The following is a 13,236-nucleotide window of genomic DNA, read 5'->3' on the forward strand; positions in this document are numbered from 1 at the left end:
TGACATCTTCTCAAGCTTTCTCCCTCTTTTGGCTCAGCCAACAGTCCTCTTATATACTGTTGTCCCCACCTTCTCAATTAACTGCCCAGCCAATCAAAGTCCGGCAAACATGGACCTTTCTATAAAAGAGCTGGGTTTGAGGCGGGCCTCCTCTTTGGTAGGTTCCAAGATGGCCGCTACAAGGACACACCCAAAAGGTAACAAACATTTCACAAACAAAAGGATCACATACACATTCTAGAATTTAAATGTTACAGAAAATATTATTGCTTCTTAACAACAAAGCTGACTCTAGTTGCATTTTAAACAAAGTATAAAAGTATGACAGAGTTTTCCTTTTTTCCTGATTGGCCAACAGTTTTACAGTTGGATAAATGGACATAAAATGCTTTAAAGTCAGTTCCTCAAACTTTTTCGTCCATGTTTGTAGTTTGATAGCGGTAATGCGATTATTCCCAAGTGTATTAATGAAAATGCATCACAATGTGTTGTTACTGTATTTATATGATGCAGTGCGGTAGGCTGCATCATGAATCTCAGATTGTGCTTTGTCATAAAAAAATGAATTCAGGAAAAATAATAATAATTCTAGGTGAAGTTATTTTTATTGCTGATGTCATTTTTTTATATAGAGGCATATCATATAAAGCCACTTGTGATCCTTCCCTTTAATTTCTACTGAATTTTCCATTTTCATTTGGCTGCAAGCATGTTTGTGGCTTTATTTTAACTATCATACAAGAACAGAATCACTTTTATCAAATTGTGTACAAAAGATATTTTATTTAACAACAGTGTTGTGATAACAGCTAACTCAGGTTTAAGAGAAAGTCACAATGTTGAAACAATTAATGTGTGGAAAAGGATATTTATTTGCACTTCTACCTCAAATCTACAAATACTCAAGTCCCCCACCCCCAGAAAATGCCTAAAGTGCCTTATTTTAATATTTTAAACACCAAACATACCTTAATACACCTTAGAATTATGCACAGTAAACACTACCTTAGCACTACTGCAAAGATAACGTCTCTCTTGGTGGTACAGCTAATCAGCAGCAAAGAAAATGAACTGAACTCCTTTGCAAACACCAGCCAATAGTGTGTCAAGCAGCATTTCAGCCGAACAACCTGCATTTTCTTTAAAACATTTTACAAAACAATCCATGAATGAGTAAATTTTCCACAAAACACTTGAGTATAGGTTCCAAAAAAAAATCTGACAACAGAAGAATCTATGAGTATACTGAACTAATAATAGGTGGGCTCCACTGTACTCACAGTCATAAGAACTAAGAAACTGTGAAGAAAAGAAATAAGGACACCAGATGTTTAAAGACCAAGGCCTTTACTTGTGATCACAGTATAACATCTTTCATTTCATTGTGATATCCGTTTTTTGTTGTAAGTTATATGTCATGCAGTGATTTTACTGTAAATGTGGCTCTGCCATCATGTGAGAGTAAAGAAACATCACATGAAAAATGTTCCAGAACATGCATCCCAACCGGTGAGTGCACAAAGACAAAATCATACCTCATCATTTTTAGTAAGTCTCTGTCTGTCTATAAAAACTATAAATTCACATTGGATCTTGTTTTGTTATAATCTGACTCTCCTCCCTCTACATCTTGACTCTAAACATTCAAACTAGCTCATTGTAGAACTTGCATCTAAATTTTTCCATGTTATCTTTTCCTTCTAGTAGGAAAAAAGATTTTTGATTTCTTTTAGTCAGGCAGTTTATTCCTCCAAACCAACTATTCCTTTCCCCGCTCCTATTTAATTAGTTTTGCAACATCCAGGTAGGCAAACTCAGTCTCCCGTTCTGCAGGGCAAGTGCTGGTGAACTCTGTCCTTAAGTAGGCACAGGTCAAATATCTCCACACACCAGTCATTTCTCCAGGGATGTCAAGTCCACGGTATTTCTTCACTACAACCTGATGAAGAAACCAGAGAATAGTGAGCACAACAGGTCACACAATCTCCAGTGAAGAGATTGAACTTTAGTGACCAAACCTTTAGAATATGTAGCTTAGGTAGCAGGTTACAGTCTGCAAGGGTGAGTTCAGGCCCATCCAGGAAGCTTCTGGTGGACTCAGGCAGGTCTCCAACTGCATCTGCATCAATCTCCTCAGACAGCGGCGTCCTCAGGAAGTCATCAAGACGACGGAGAGACTTTAACAAGGCTTTCTCTAAGGCTTTCATTACAGAGGGACAGAAAGAAAAAGTCTGAAGCATAAAAATGGATCAAGTTAGATTTTTTTCATTCATACACATTTTCTTCATTTTGCAAACTGTGGAAGCAAAAGCAACAACAACTTCCTTTCAACATTTAAAGCTGCAGTATGTAACTGATAAAAAATTCTTTTATATATTTGTCGACACTGTCACTAATGGAGCCTTGGCGAAAATTCAAACTGGGAGACTCGACCAGTTTGAATGGTCAAACTGGTCGACCACATCATCAAACCACATCATCTAATCACTACGCCCGACCGCAGCCAATCCGGACCGGAGCTTCACGCCGCTCCAGCCAATCGTCGTCCAAAGACACCTTCAAAATCCAAGCTACCCTGGGGTCTTCCTGCTCGTCAGCCGTGCTTCGACCCACCTCCTCCCCATCTCCACCTTCACCATGAGGGTCGTCCTCCAGGATCCCTTGTGCCCTTCCTCTCCAAGCTCCGCTCCACCACCAGGGAAGACTATCCCGAGCTCGCCGAGCAGACCGCCTGCTCACGGCAATCCTCGGCTCACGGTCTTCTGCCGGGTCCGAGCGCCAAAGAAATTGTACCATTAAATCTTTTTAACTGCTATTTTCTTCTCTGTGTGAGTCTCTCCAGATTGAATTCTGTGATTGTATTATCAGACAGATAATGTGGAAAAACTGAGCTCCTATGCCTTCTTCCAGTGCTCACAGTGCTAACTATAAATAACCAATCAGAGCCAGGAGGAGGGTCTTAGCGCTGTCAATCACAATCTTATTTGGCGCTGATCATCTCTCCCTGCCTCACCGGCTAGCTGCAGTGCTTTCTGATACACTGGCTAGTTAGTATGGGCATCAACGACAGCTAAATATGGAACTAAAATTACAAATATGGAGACTTTAGGATGATGCACTGCTTTTTGCTGATGTGTCATTAAATCTCAATCAAATAAAATTGAAGATCTTTTTCATAAGAGATAAAAAGGGTTGGAAATATTTTTGGAAAACACAGAACTTTTTTTTCACATATTTATACAGCAAGCAATTTTTGAGACAGCATCAGGTAAAATTATCCTGATCAAAATTAGGAAATGCTATTATGGTCATCACAACGGTATGTTCACAGAAAATGTTCATAGTCACAGGTAATTCTTCTGCTGGCAAATGTATTCTGTTGTGCTAAAAATATTACTAAAATAATATGAACCTTTATAATTCCTGTACTGCAGGGGTCTCAAACTCGCGGCCCTCGGGCCAACTGCCGCCCTCGGGATGATAGTTTGTGGCCCCCGCCTTAATATGAAAGTTTAATGTTAGTGCGGCCCGCGAGTTTGATATAATTGGCACTTTTCAGTGTTGTGTGCAGAGCTGAATGAACTTACCAATCACGGTGGAGTATATTGCTCTCGGGGGCGGAACATCAGCCGGGCCTATTTGCGTTTTCTATTTTTCATTATTTGCATGCGGTACATGCGCAATTTCCACGGCCGCTCCCGCTTCACGTGCTTCAGCATCCAGTCCAGACCCGGAAGTTGCTGATCAGTGTAATCAGTGTAACGTAATTAAGGTTAGGCGCTGTAACGCTTGGGTTGTGTTTAAGGGAGGAGAGGAGGCGGCAGATTCGTCAGGACGGTCAAAAACTCACAACCACACTGGTACTGGGAATTCCACAGTGTTGTCCTTTAATAAATACGCTCTTCACCAACCTTACAAAGCCCTGTTGAACGGCTGCTATATTATCAGACATGAAAATTGAGCAGCGTCCAAACAACCCGTAACATTACTAAAAAGTTAGGGAGCTAACATGTCCATTTAGCACGTTTCTCCCATGCTCTCTACAGAGAAGCCGTGGCGCATACTTCTGACATCATTAGCAATACTAGAGTATCTTAAAGAGACACTACACAATTACGGCTGTTACAGCGCCTGACTACGGCCAAATATGGTAATAGGCAATCAGAAAGGTTCAGCTGAGGAGACCGTGTGTGTGAATGCGGCCCAGCCTCACCCAGACTCTACCTCCAGCAGCCCCCGGGTAAATTGAGTTTGAGACCCCTGCTGTACTGTATTAGTGTAATAATCATCACAACTTTAAAGAACACCATAGAAATTATGTTAACTTGTAATAACAAAACCTGAAAGTCTGAGAAAAAGAACAATAGCATCAAAAACAATAGTTCGTCCCCACACCAAATCAAAAACTTAGTAATCTTTCAGCTTTTACTAAGCCAAAAGACTACACCACTACATCTGTACCACATGAGGGTGATGTTTAGCTACTCTAAGCACAGATGCAGAGGAAGAGACCAACGGTAAAGCAACACTTTCTTGTCCAAATCATATAATCTCTCTCTTACCATCATGTGTGTCTCTTCTTGGGTTTTTGATGTAGGCAGAAAACTTGGCAAAGATGTCGATTCCTGCTGTGTTGGCTTCACGATGTTTGGGAGCTAGTCTGGGGTACCTGTTTTTTTCAAGAAACAAAAAAGAGCTAAATAAACTGTGTGCTAATATATTTTGGCAGCATAAGTAGTCAGCAAAGTGGGCATAAACATAGCCTGTGCATATTTTAGCACTTCTCACCTTGTGAAGCCAATTTTTCCAATAAATACTGTGTTGTGAGGACCCAATGCTAAATATCAAACCCAAGGACTGGGCCCCACGTTGTTTTTGGGTTAAGGGTTAGCTTTAGGAGTAAGATATGAATTGAGTTTAGGTTAGGTGTAGAGTTAGATATGCAGTGGTAGTGTTTAGGTTTAGGATATTGGTCAGGGTTTGGCTACAGAAACAAATGAAAGTCAATACACAGTCCTTGTGATGACAGACTTGTGTGTGTGTGTGTGTGTGTGTGTGGGTGTGTGGGGGTACGTGGGGGTGCGTGCGTGTGGGGGTGTGTAGGCGTGTGTATACCGTGGTGGAGTCAGTTTCTCCTCCAGGAACTCCTCTATCTTGTTAACATCAACCTTGACCTCGCCATCAAATGTCATGAAAGGAGGATTGACCCCTGGAGCGAGGTCCTGTAGGTTTGCTGGCTTTCTGAAGGTACACATTAATTGATACATGAACAATAGCGTAAAAATGCAAGAACAACGTCTTGACATCTGCCTCCAAAGAAACTAATAAAACAAACTTTAATGCTTACACTGTCAATATGAAAAGATGGTGACAAGAAGTTACCTCTTAACATCCACTGTGGTGACAGTAAAGACGACTCCTTTCAGCAGTAAGATCATGAAGATTCTCTGAGAAAAAGGACAGTTTCCAATGCTCTCTCCATCACTTCCTGCCTAAACACATGCATATAAAAATATGTTCATTTTTTACATATTCTTCATAATAAAAAGGCACCAGCCCCCTATGATCCTGTAAAGACAATTGGGTATTGGATTGCCATGCCTAATGGCAATTAAAAATAATCAGCAGGGTAATATGTCTCACAGCTGGAGGAATTTAAATTTAAGGACTTGCTGGAGGAATTTAAAATTAAGGACTTGCTGAAGTTGGTTTTGTTAGACTGCCCCAGGGCAAAAACTGTGTGTGTGAAGGGGTGAACAAAGCAATGTAGAGTGTGGTGGCAAACATTTTGCCTGAAGACTTTTTAGCCTTTTGCATTTTTTCTACATCCCCCAAATTCATTGCAGGCATACCCAGGGGATGTTCATCCCCTGGTGTTGTCCCAGTATGCCAAGTGGTCAGTTCTGCTTTGAATCTGGATGTAGTGTGATTGACTCAGACCTGGACATTCAGAGAGACATAAAGCCAATGATAAAGTTGGCCTTTTTATCACCTGAAGTACATTTCCAGAATTAAAAGACTAATGTTCCAACAAAATCTAGAGAAACCTTTATATTTAGTCAGTTTGATTACTGCAACAGTGTCGTCATTAGTCAGCATAGAAAGTCAATCAGATAACTGCTTTGATCTAAAAGATCTAAAAATCAACCATTGTCCTCTTTTGCTCTGCTGTGAGAGAATTCTGACTAATAAACTGGCCCACTAGGTCTTGTCTGCAGGTTTGCACTTAACATAAATGACTGGTCAAAAAACTGCAATTGGTGCTCCCCTAGTAAAAAGAGCCTGGAGTAGGCTCTGAGGTGTTACACATTCAACACGAACACAGTAGAAGTGGGTATTTGTGGTCAGCAGTTCTTCTCAGCATCAAATAGTGGGTTAATCAGCTTAGAGAGTGAGAATGGGGAGATTAACCTGCTATTGGGAGCAGAATAACACAAGTACACTGCAAAGCCATTGGTTTTTATCTCATAAATAGACAACCCTGATGTTGTCTCTAGATGAGACAATTTGGAATCAGAACTTGTCATATTATTGACGATTTGACCTGTACACACAACCAACACAGTGAAATCCAGTCCATGTACTCATTCCATAATATTTTCATCCATCTACAGGCAATGCCCCAGAGCTCCTAATAAAGAGGCTATTGTTTGAATGTGAGGTCTCGTGGTGTGTAAGCTTGTTGTGCAAATATTTGAGGCACAGCTCAAATACCCCCTTATTGTGGAGTTGGACCATTGCTAATACCCTTTGTAATTCATGCCCTTTTTCCAAGGCTTCTGGTCTATAGAAGAGCAGAATGAGCTGCTCTATGGTGATGAGGGAAACTCTAAACTTTCCATCATTATAGAATAACTAAGACTTTATACACAATGTGCTATTCTGTCCCTTACCACTAGGATTGCATGCCAAAGTAAAGCAAGCTATCTTGTCTGTTGGATTAGAACAGCACTGGTCTAATAGGATAAAGAAAGCAGTCTGTCAAACACACATACTGTACATGGACCACAAATCCTCTAGGTGTGTGTTCTTATAAAAATGAAACTGGTGTTGGAGCTAAATTCCTCAGTTCGTATTACTACTGTAGATCTTTTGATATCTTTTGCTTAAAGTGTTTGTCTCAGTTTTGTGGTTGGTGATAGAAGAAGTCTCCCTATACCTTGAATTGCAAATTCTTTAAATTTAATTAGGTTCCAGGAAGAGCTACATGACATGCTTATCCACATTCCAGATGGCAGTCAAAGATGTTGTGATGCTATCTATGGCTGCTATGGATGTTTCTGATAGTGGTAGGTTCCAACTAGAACTACTAGTTTAAGAAAAGTATGTTAAATTCTTCAGCCTACCAAGCTTTGAAAGTATATCAGTTCACCATTCAATCTGTTGCTTTGCATAAGTATTCTTGTCCAAATTACTTTTTAGCATTCTGCCATGTTCTAATCCAAAAGCATAGTGGACTCTCATCTATTGTGATTCAGCAGTTGTGGATTCATCTATTCACAGAATGTTATGTGGGACATAGTTCCAAATTATTCACAGATAATCAACCTATTCACCTAAAGTATATGGAAATACTTACTCTTTAGTATTTCAGCTTAGGAACCCGGAATACATAGGTGGAATGCTAGCTGACATGTCATTGGCTGGTGTTTGCAAAGCAGCAAATCCATGAACATCATTGATTTCCTTGTCACTGATTGATTGTATCTCCATGAGTGGGGATAGGGAACACAATAAATGCTAGCTTCTGCAATAATACTGTACATTATAACACATATTAATAGTGTTTGAGCTGTAAAAATTGTTATTAGTGTTTTTAGAAGTGATCTCAAATATTTGAAAATTTTAGCCACAATTCCTTTACTAGGTTATGGCAGTTGCAAACGTTGGTGTAGATTCTTAGTCATCTAGGATTTGACAATCCTAAATACTTAAGTAGAACACTGGACTTTTTTTTGTTTCTTGAAAATGAATACCAAAATGTTAGTTGATGTGTCTCAAAGAGTGACTGACTGTAAAAGCACCTGAGACAAATCAGGACTGTAGAGTACTGAAGATGTTAGAAAGATAAAGTTGGAAGGTGCTTCCTCTGTTTTAAATTTGTTTTTCATGTTGAAGATAGATGGCTAATTTAACTCATTTCTACAGATGTCTCCCCTGTCTTTTTATACATTGATTCTTTTTAAAGAGTGTCCCTTATTTTTGAGATGCGGGCCTTCAACCAATGAGCCTTCTGTGTTCGGCATTGCTTTTATAACACAATTTTATTTCTCAAACAAAATTGCAAATGCAATCGCTGAACTGGACTGCATATACCACTCTGCTGAGCTTGTGTTAGGGTCTCTGTCTAGTATCATGTCTGAAAGTGTTTGGTTTAATATGCACCAGAATGTAAGGCTTAATAAGAGTAGAGTGCCTTCTCTGGGTTGGGGGATGTCCTGCCCCAAGTGAAAGAGTTTAAGTATCTCAGGATCTTGTTACAAATGAGGGAAGAAGGGAACGGGAGATCGACGTTCCTACCCTCATCTATGGTCATGAGCTTTGGGTCATGACTGAAAGAACGAGGATACAAGCGGCCTAAATGAGTTTTCTCCACATGGTGTCTGGGCTCTCCCTTAGAGATAGGGTGAGAAGCTCGGTCATCCAGGAGGGACTCAGAGTAGAGCCGCTGCTCCTTCACCTTGAGAGGAGCCAGTTGAGGTGGCTCAGGCATCTGGTTAGGATGCCTCCTGGGCGCCTCCCTTCTGAGGTGTTCTGGGCACATCCCACTGGGAGGAGGCCCTGGGGAAGACCCAGTATACGCTGGAGGAACTATGTTTCTCAGCTGACCTGGGAACGCCTTGGGATTCTCCCAGAAGAGCTGGAACAAGTGGCTGGGGAGAGGGAAGTCTGGGCCTCTCTACTTAGGCAGCTACCCCTGCGACCCGACCCTGCATAAGCGGAAGAAAATGGATGGATGGATAAAAATCCTTCTTTGTTTCTGGGATACTTCAGACATATGTTTCTCTGTCTTTCCCTTTACTGGATTGAGTTTTGTGTTTTCTTGAAATCCTGGATACCTTAGCAAGGCCCAGTGAGGGTACTTTCTAAGAAGTACTTTCCAGATGATTTTGTGTGCCTTGGCCTTGGTCATCATTGTAAGGACCAGTTTATGTTACAGTGAGTGATGACATTAAAAACCTTAAGTACATGTCCGTGTGTGCAGAATTTCAAATCCATGATCAGAACTGCAGAAGCATTTTGTTTTGTTCTGTTTCTCCAGAGCAAGTCCAATTGCCTTCTACTCAAGCACTTACAAAAGGACTTACAAAAAGGAAGTATGTAATCAGCCCTTCTAAGGCAACATTTTAAAGGAACTTAGGCCTTATTGCTGCTGTATTGTCTCTGACATCTGGTAGTGGTAATGAATGAAGCTCCAGCCAGAAATATCACTTTTGAAAAAGTAATTATAAACTTCAGCCTACAAAGTCACTGTAGATCTTCTCATTTGAAAAACTTAATTTTCATTTTATGAGGGACAATACAATTAAATGATCTTACAGTCTTATTGAACCAGAACCTTCTATGGTTTAGGCTTAGTTTGGTATTCAATATAACAGCAACTTGTAAATATTGATATGTACAACTCTAGAAAAAATTAAGAGACCACTACACTGAACTCCATTGAAAACCTCATGGTAAACCCACCAAATATTGATTTCTGAACTCTTTCTGAGCTAAAAATTTTACTATTGTTGTTTCTAAATGAATATGAACTTGTTTTATTTGCATTATTTGAAGTCTGAAAGCACTGCATCTTTCTCATTATTTTGACCATTCCTCATGTTCTGCAAATAAATACTATTTTTGGATATGTGTTGTCAGTAGTTCATAGAATAAAAGAACAATGTTAATTTTACTCAAACCTATAAAAAGTAAAATCAGAGAAACTGATCATTTTAAGTGGCCTCTCAATTTTTTCCAGAGCCATGTATAGGCCTTAAACCAGTTTTGTTGCATATACAACTAGATTGTGTGTGAAGTGCAGTGTTAGAACTCCATTCATTACCTTCACATAGAGAGAAATTTCATGGTTCTGATCTTGAAGTGTTCTGCTGTTTTTTCGTTTAGGATGTACTGGGCTTTCCACTTTCCTGTGGAAGATGAGCTTGACCTCCTCTCTCTCGTCCGGGCTCATCTCCTCCCGCTGTGGTATATATGAATGGCCATCCTCCAGTAGCACTACTCGCTTCTTCTTCACTTGGTCATCTTTTTTTTTGGACTGGGATTCATCTTTGATCACTGACTTTAACTCTTTCATCCAGTCTCCCTTCTTTGGTGAACTTTGCGGTTCTGGCACTTTTTTCATTATCATCCATTCTTGGTCTCTCTTTTCATTCTCCAAGATATTTTTTCTAAAAGGCCTCAGTTCTTTTCTCCGGTCCTTCACCTCTTCTCCAATCCCTTCATCTTGTTGGTCTCTTTTAATCCAGTCATCATCTTTTCTCATGGTTGACACCAGTTTCGATTTCCCCTGTCCTTCTTTCCAAAGTGGTTGTGGTTGTACCCCCACAGTTCCATTCTCTATTACCTGCTTCAATCCTTTAGAGTCTTTCTTTATGTCTTTTAAAATCTGATAATCCTTTTTCTCTTCTTTTTCTTTTAGTTTCTCTTTCTCCCCCTCTTGTTTTGTGCACTTTTCTTTTTCTTTGACTTGTTTCTTTTTTTCCTCTTCCTTTTCTCCAGCTTGAACTTTCACTTTTTGAAGCTCTTTATCCTGCTGTCTCTCACTAGTTGTACCAAAAGGCCATCTTATAAATGGAATGCTTGGGACTTCGGTGGACTCTATAATGTAATCATCTAAAACAGTGACAGGTTCCTCTCCCATTTCAACTTCTGCTTCTACTGGATTTTCTTGTTCAGTCTCTTTCGTATCTTCAGCAAGTTGCCTGAGTTCCTGATTGTCTCCTGGACCTATTTCAGACATTCTGAGATCTTGCAAAAGATGCTCCTGCACTCTGCCTCTTTCAGCTGTTGTAATTGCATTTTCTTTTAATGGGACTTCAGTTTTTTCATTCATTTCAGATGCGTCCCTCTCCTTATCAAAAATCTTATCTTTGTGTCTATCTACAGACACATCCTGCACATGCAGCTCACCCGGTTTTACATGAATATCAGCTGCCAGGTTTTCAATCTGATGAAACATTTCTTTTTCCATTTCATCTTTCCCCTCAAACACTAAGTCTCCAATAATTTTTTGGCATGTCTTTCTTTCATCTTCCTCATCTTCCAAAGTCTCAGCCTGGCCAACTCTGGCCCCTGTTTTCCTTTCCACAACCCCATTCTCTGTCAGTGATTGTGGTTCAAAGGTTACAGCGAGCAGCGTTCCCGGTTCTGTCTCATCACCTGCTTCACTTCCTATCTTTGACTCAACATTGGAATGCTGATCATTAGAACTAGAAATGGTGTTTGTATTTTTCCTGTTCTCATTGTTTTTCACCTCATCTTGATGGTTGGTTATTATCTGGTTGTCCTCGGTTTGGGTAAGTGTATTGACTTCTATGCAGTCATTGCTTTGGCATGGATTACCCTGAGAGCTGACATTTTCCTTTACTGCAGTGAGAACTTGGGCCAAGTCTCTCTCTAAGTGGTCAGGATATTGGGTCGTGTTTTCTGAAGTTTTTCTAACAGAATATTTTCTTCTATCTCTGGACTGCCCCAGGCAGACGTCAAGACAGTTGACATTGAGTTCTTTTAAACTGGAGTCCCGCATATTTGTTTCAATTGGATCTGTTTCCATACATTCTTCTGCATAGATTTCCTCCCTGAGGACTTCACTGCTGGCTGAAATTTGATATTTCTTAGCCTCTGCTAACACAGAAGAAGAACTTATAAATGTCTCACATTCTTTGTCTTTTGTCTGTTCATCTAACTTTCCTCGATCTTCATCCTCCGCTTCAGTTCCCTCATTTACATGCTCCTCTCCTTCCTCGTGCTGTAGTGAAGCCACTTCACTTCTTTTTGTGTCCTCATTTTCACTTTGCTGTCTCAACTCATTCACAGTGTCATCAACTTGCTCCTGTCCTGCTGCAGTTAACATTAAGACATCTTCACCTACCTCCTCTGCTAGTTCCACCTCTTCAAATTCCCCCATTGCCTCCTCATCCTCTTTACCGCTCTGTGTGTCCCGATCTGAACAGATGGCTACTGGGCTGTAGATAACGGCTCTGTTTGACAGATCTGGGTGTTGGCAGGAGCTGAACTGAGCCATGAGGAACTTTTACTGAATGATGGAATTTAATCCAGAGCTAATGCTGCCCAGAATCCCAGGATACGATTGACTCAATTGATTAAATTACTCTTTGTTCGGTAACTTTTAGATGAGTCTTTAAATCCAGAACAAAGCAAAGACGAATATTTACCAAACCTTTATATTCAAAGAAGTACGATGTCTTCAAAATCCAGACTCCAAAATTACAGAAATGAAGAAGTTCAAGCGTACGGTATGAATAATATCCACCTGAAGGATCAGCTTGACTTCTTGATGTGAGGCTCCTCTGCTCCTGTCTGCTAGCAAATGCTGGATATTAATATGTACAATCTTACTCCCTCCTTCTCTTCCACTTCCTCCTCCTCTTCTATGTCCTCTCTCTCTCCCTCTCTGTTCAGAGATTAAAACAAGGCTGATCCCCATATGACCAAAGGCTTTAATCTCTTTGCAATTCAAGGACCAGCACCATTTAAACAGAAAAAAAAAACAACTCAGCAGAACCTGCACTAAAACCTTTGCACCTCTTAGGTTTACAGTTTGTGCAAACAATCAGGTTAATTAAATTCTATTATTGAAAAGTTCATTTCTGCACAGTGGAGCAGTTGGTAGCGCTTGCCTTGGTTCCAGGATTCGATTCCCTGATACCAATGATTCTAGGAGCTATGCCAGGGGTGGGCAACTCCAAGCCTCGAGGGCCGGTCTCCTGCAACTTTTAGATGTATCTCTACTTCAACACACCTGAGTCAAATAATGAGGTCATTAGCAGGACTCTGGAGAACTGGACTGCACTTAGGAGGTGAGTCAGCTGTTGGATCCAAGAGTGTTTCAAGGGAGACATCTAAGAGTAGCAGGACACCGGCCCTCGAGGACCAGGATTGCCCACCCCTGAGCTATGCTGTCCGGGGTTTTATGACCCTGGATCCGTTTTGGTGGCCTTAGGATCACGTCTCTGCTTTTTGAGGATAATGTGGTCTTATTGACTTCAT

General features: G+C 40.5%; 1 protein-coding gene across 1 annotated transcript; it reads right to left on the minus strand.

Moving 5' to 3' along the window:
- Positions 1-763: 763 nt before the first annotated feature.
- Positions 764-12,903, minus strand: LOC114140255 (trichohyalin). Its single transcript, XM_028010005.1, has 6 exons — positions 10,049-12,903; positions 5,383-5,492; positions 5,116-5,241; positions 4,563-4,669; positions 2,019-2,200; positions 764-1,939 (listed from the first exon to the last, which is right to left on the minus strand). Exons 1-6 carry the CDS (start codon positions 12,248-12,250, stop codon positions 1,778-1,780), a joined length of 2,889 nt encoding a protein of 962 aa, XP_027865806.1. The 5' UTR covers positions 12,251-12,903; the 3' UTR covers positions 764-1,777.
- Between the last annotated feature and the right edge of the window lie 333 nt (positions 12,904-13,236).

This window comes from Xiphophorus couchianus, chromosome 24, assembly GCF_001444195.1.
Source record: "Xiphophorus couchianus chromosome 24, X_couchianus-1.0, whole genome shotgun sequence".
Taxonomy (NCBI): domain Eukaryota; kingdom Metazoa; phylum Chordata; class Actinopteri; order Cyprinodontiformes; family Poeciliidae; genus Xiphophorus; species Xiphophorus couchianus.

Bases quoted from the DNA above. Each gene is read 5' to 3' on its own strand.
- LOC114140255 (XM_028010005.1), bottom strand. From the start codon at position 12,250: ATGGCTCAGTTCAGCTCCTGCCAACACCCAGATCTGTCAAACAGAGCC. The intron at 4,670-5,115 runs GTATACACACGC...TGAAAAAAACAG, and splicing joins GAGAAACTGACTCCACCACG to GTACCCCAGACTAGCTCCCA. The intron at 1,940-2,018 runs GTTTGGTCACTA...TTTCTTCATCAG, and splicing joins CTAAGCTACATATTCTAAAG to GTTGTAGTGAAGAAATACCG.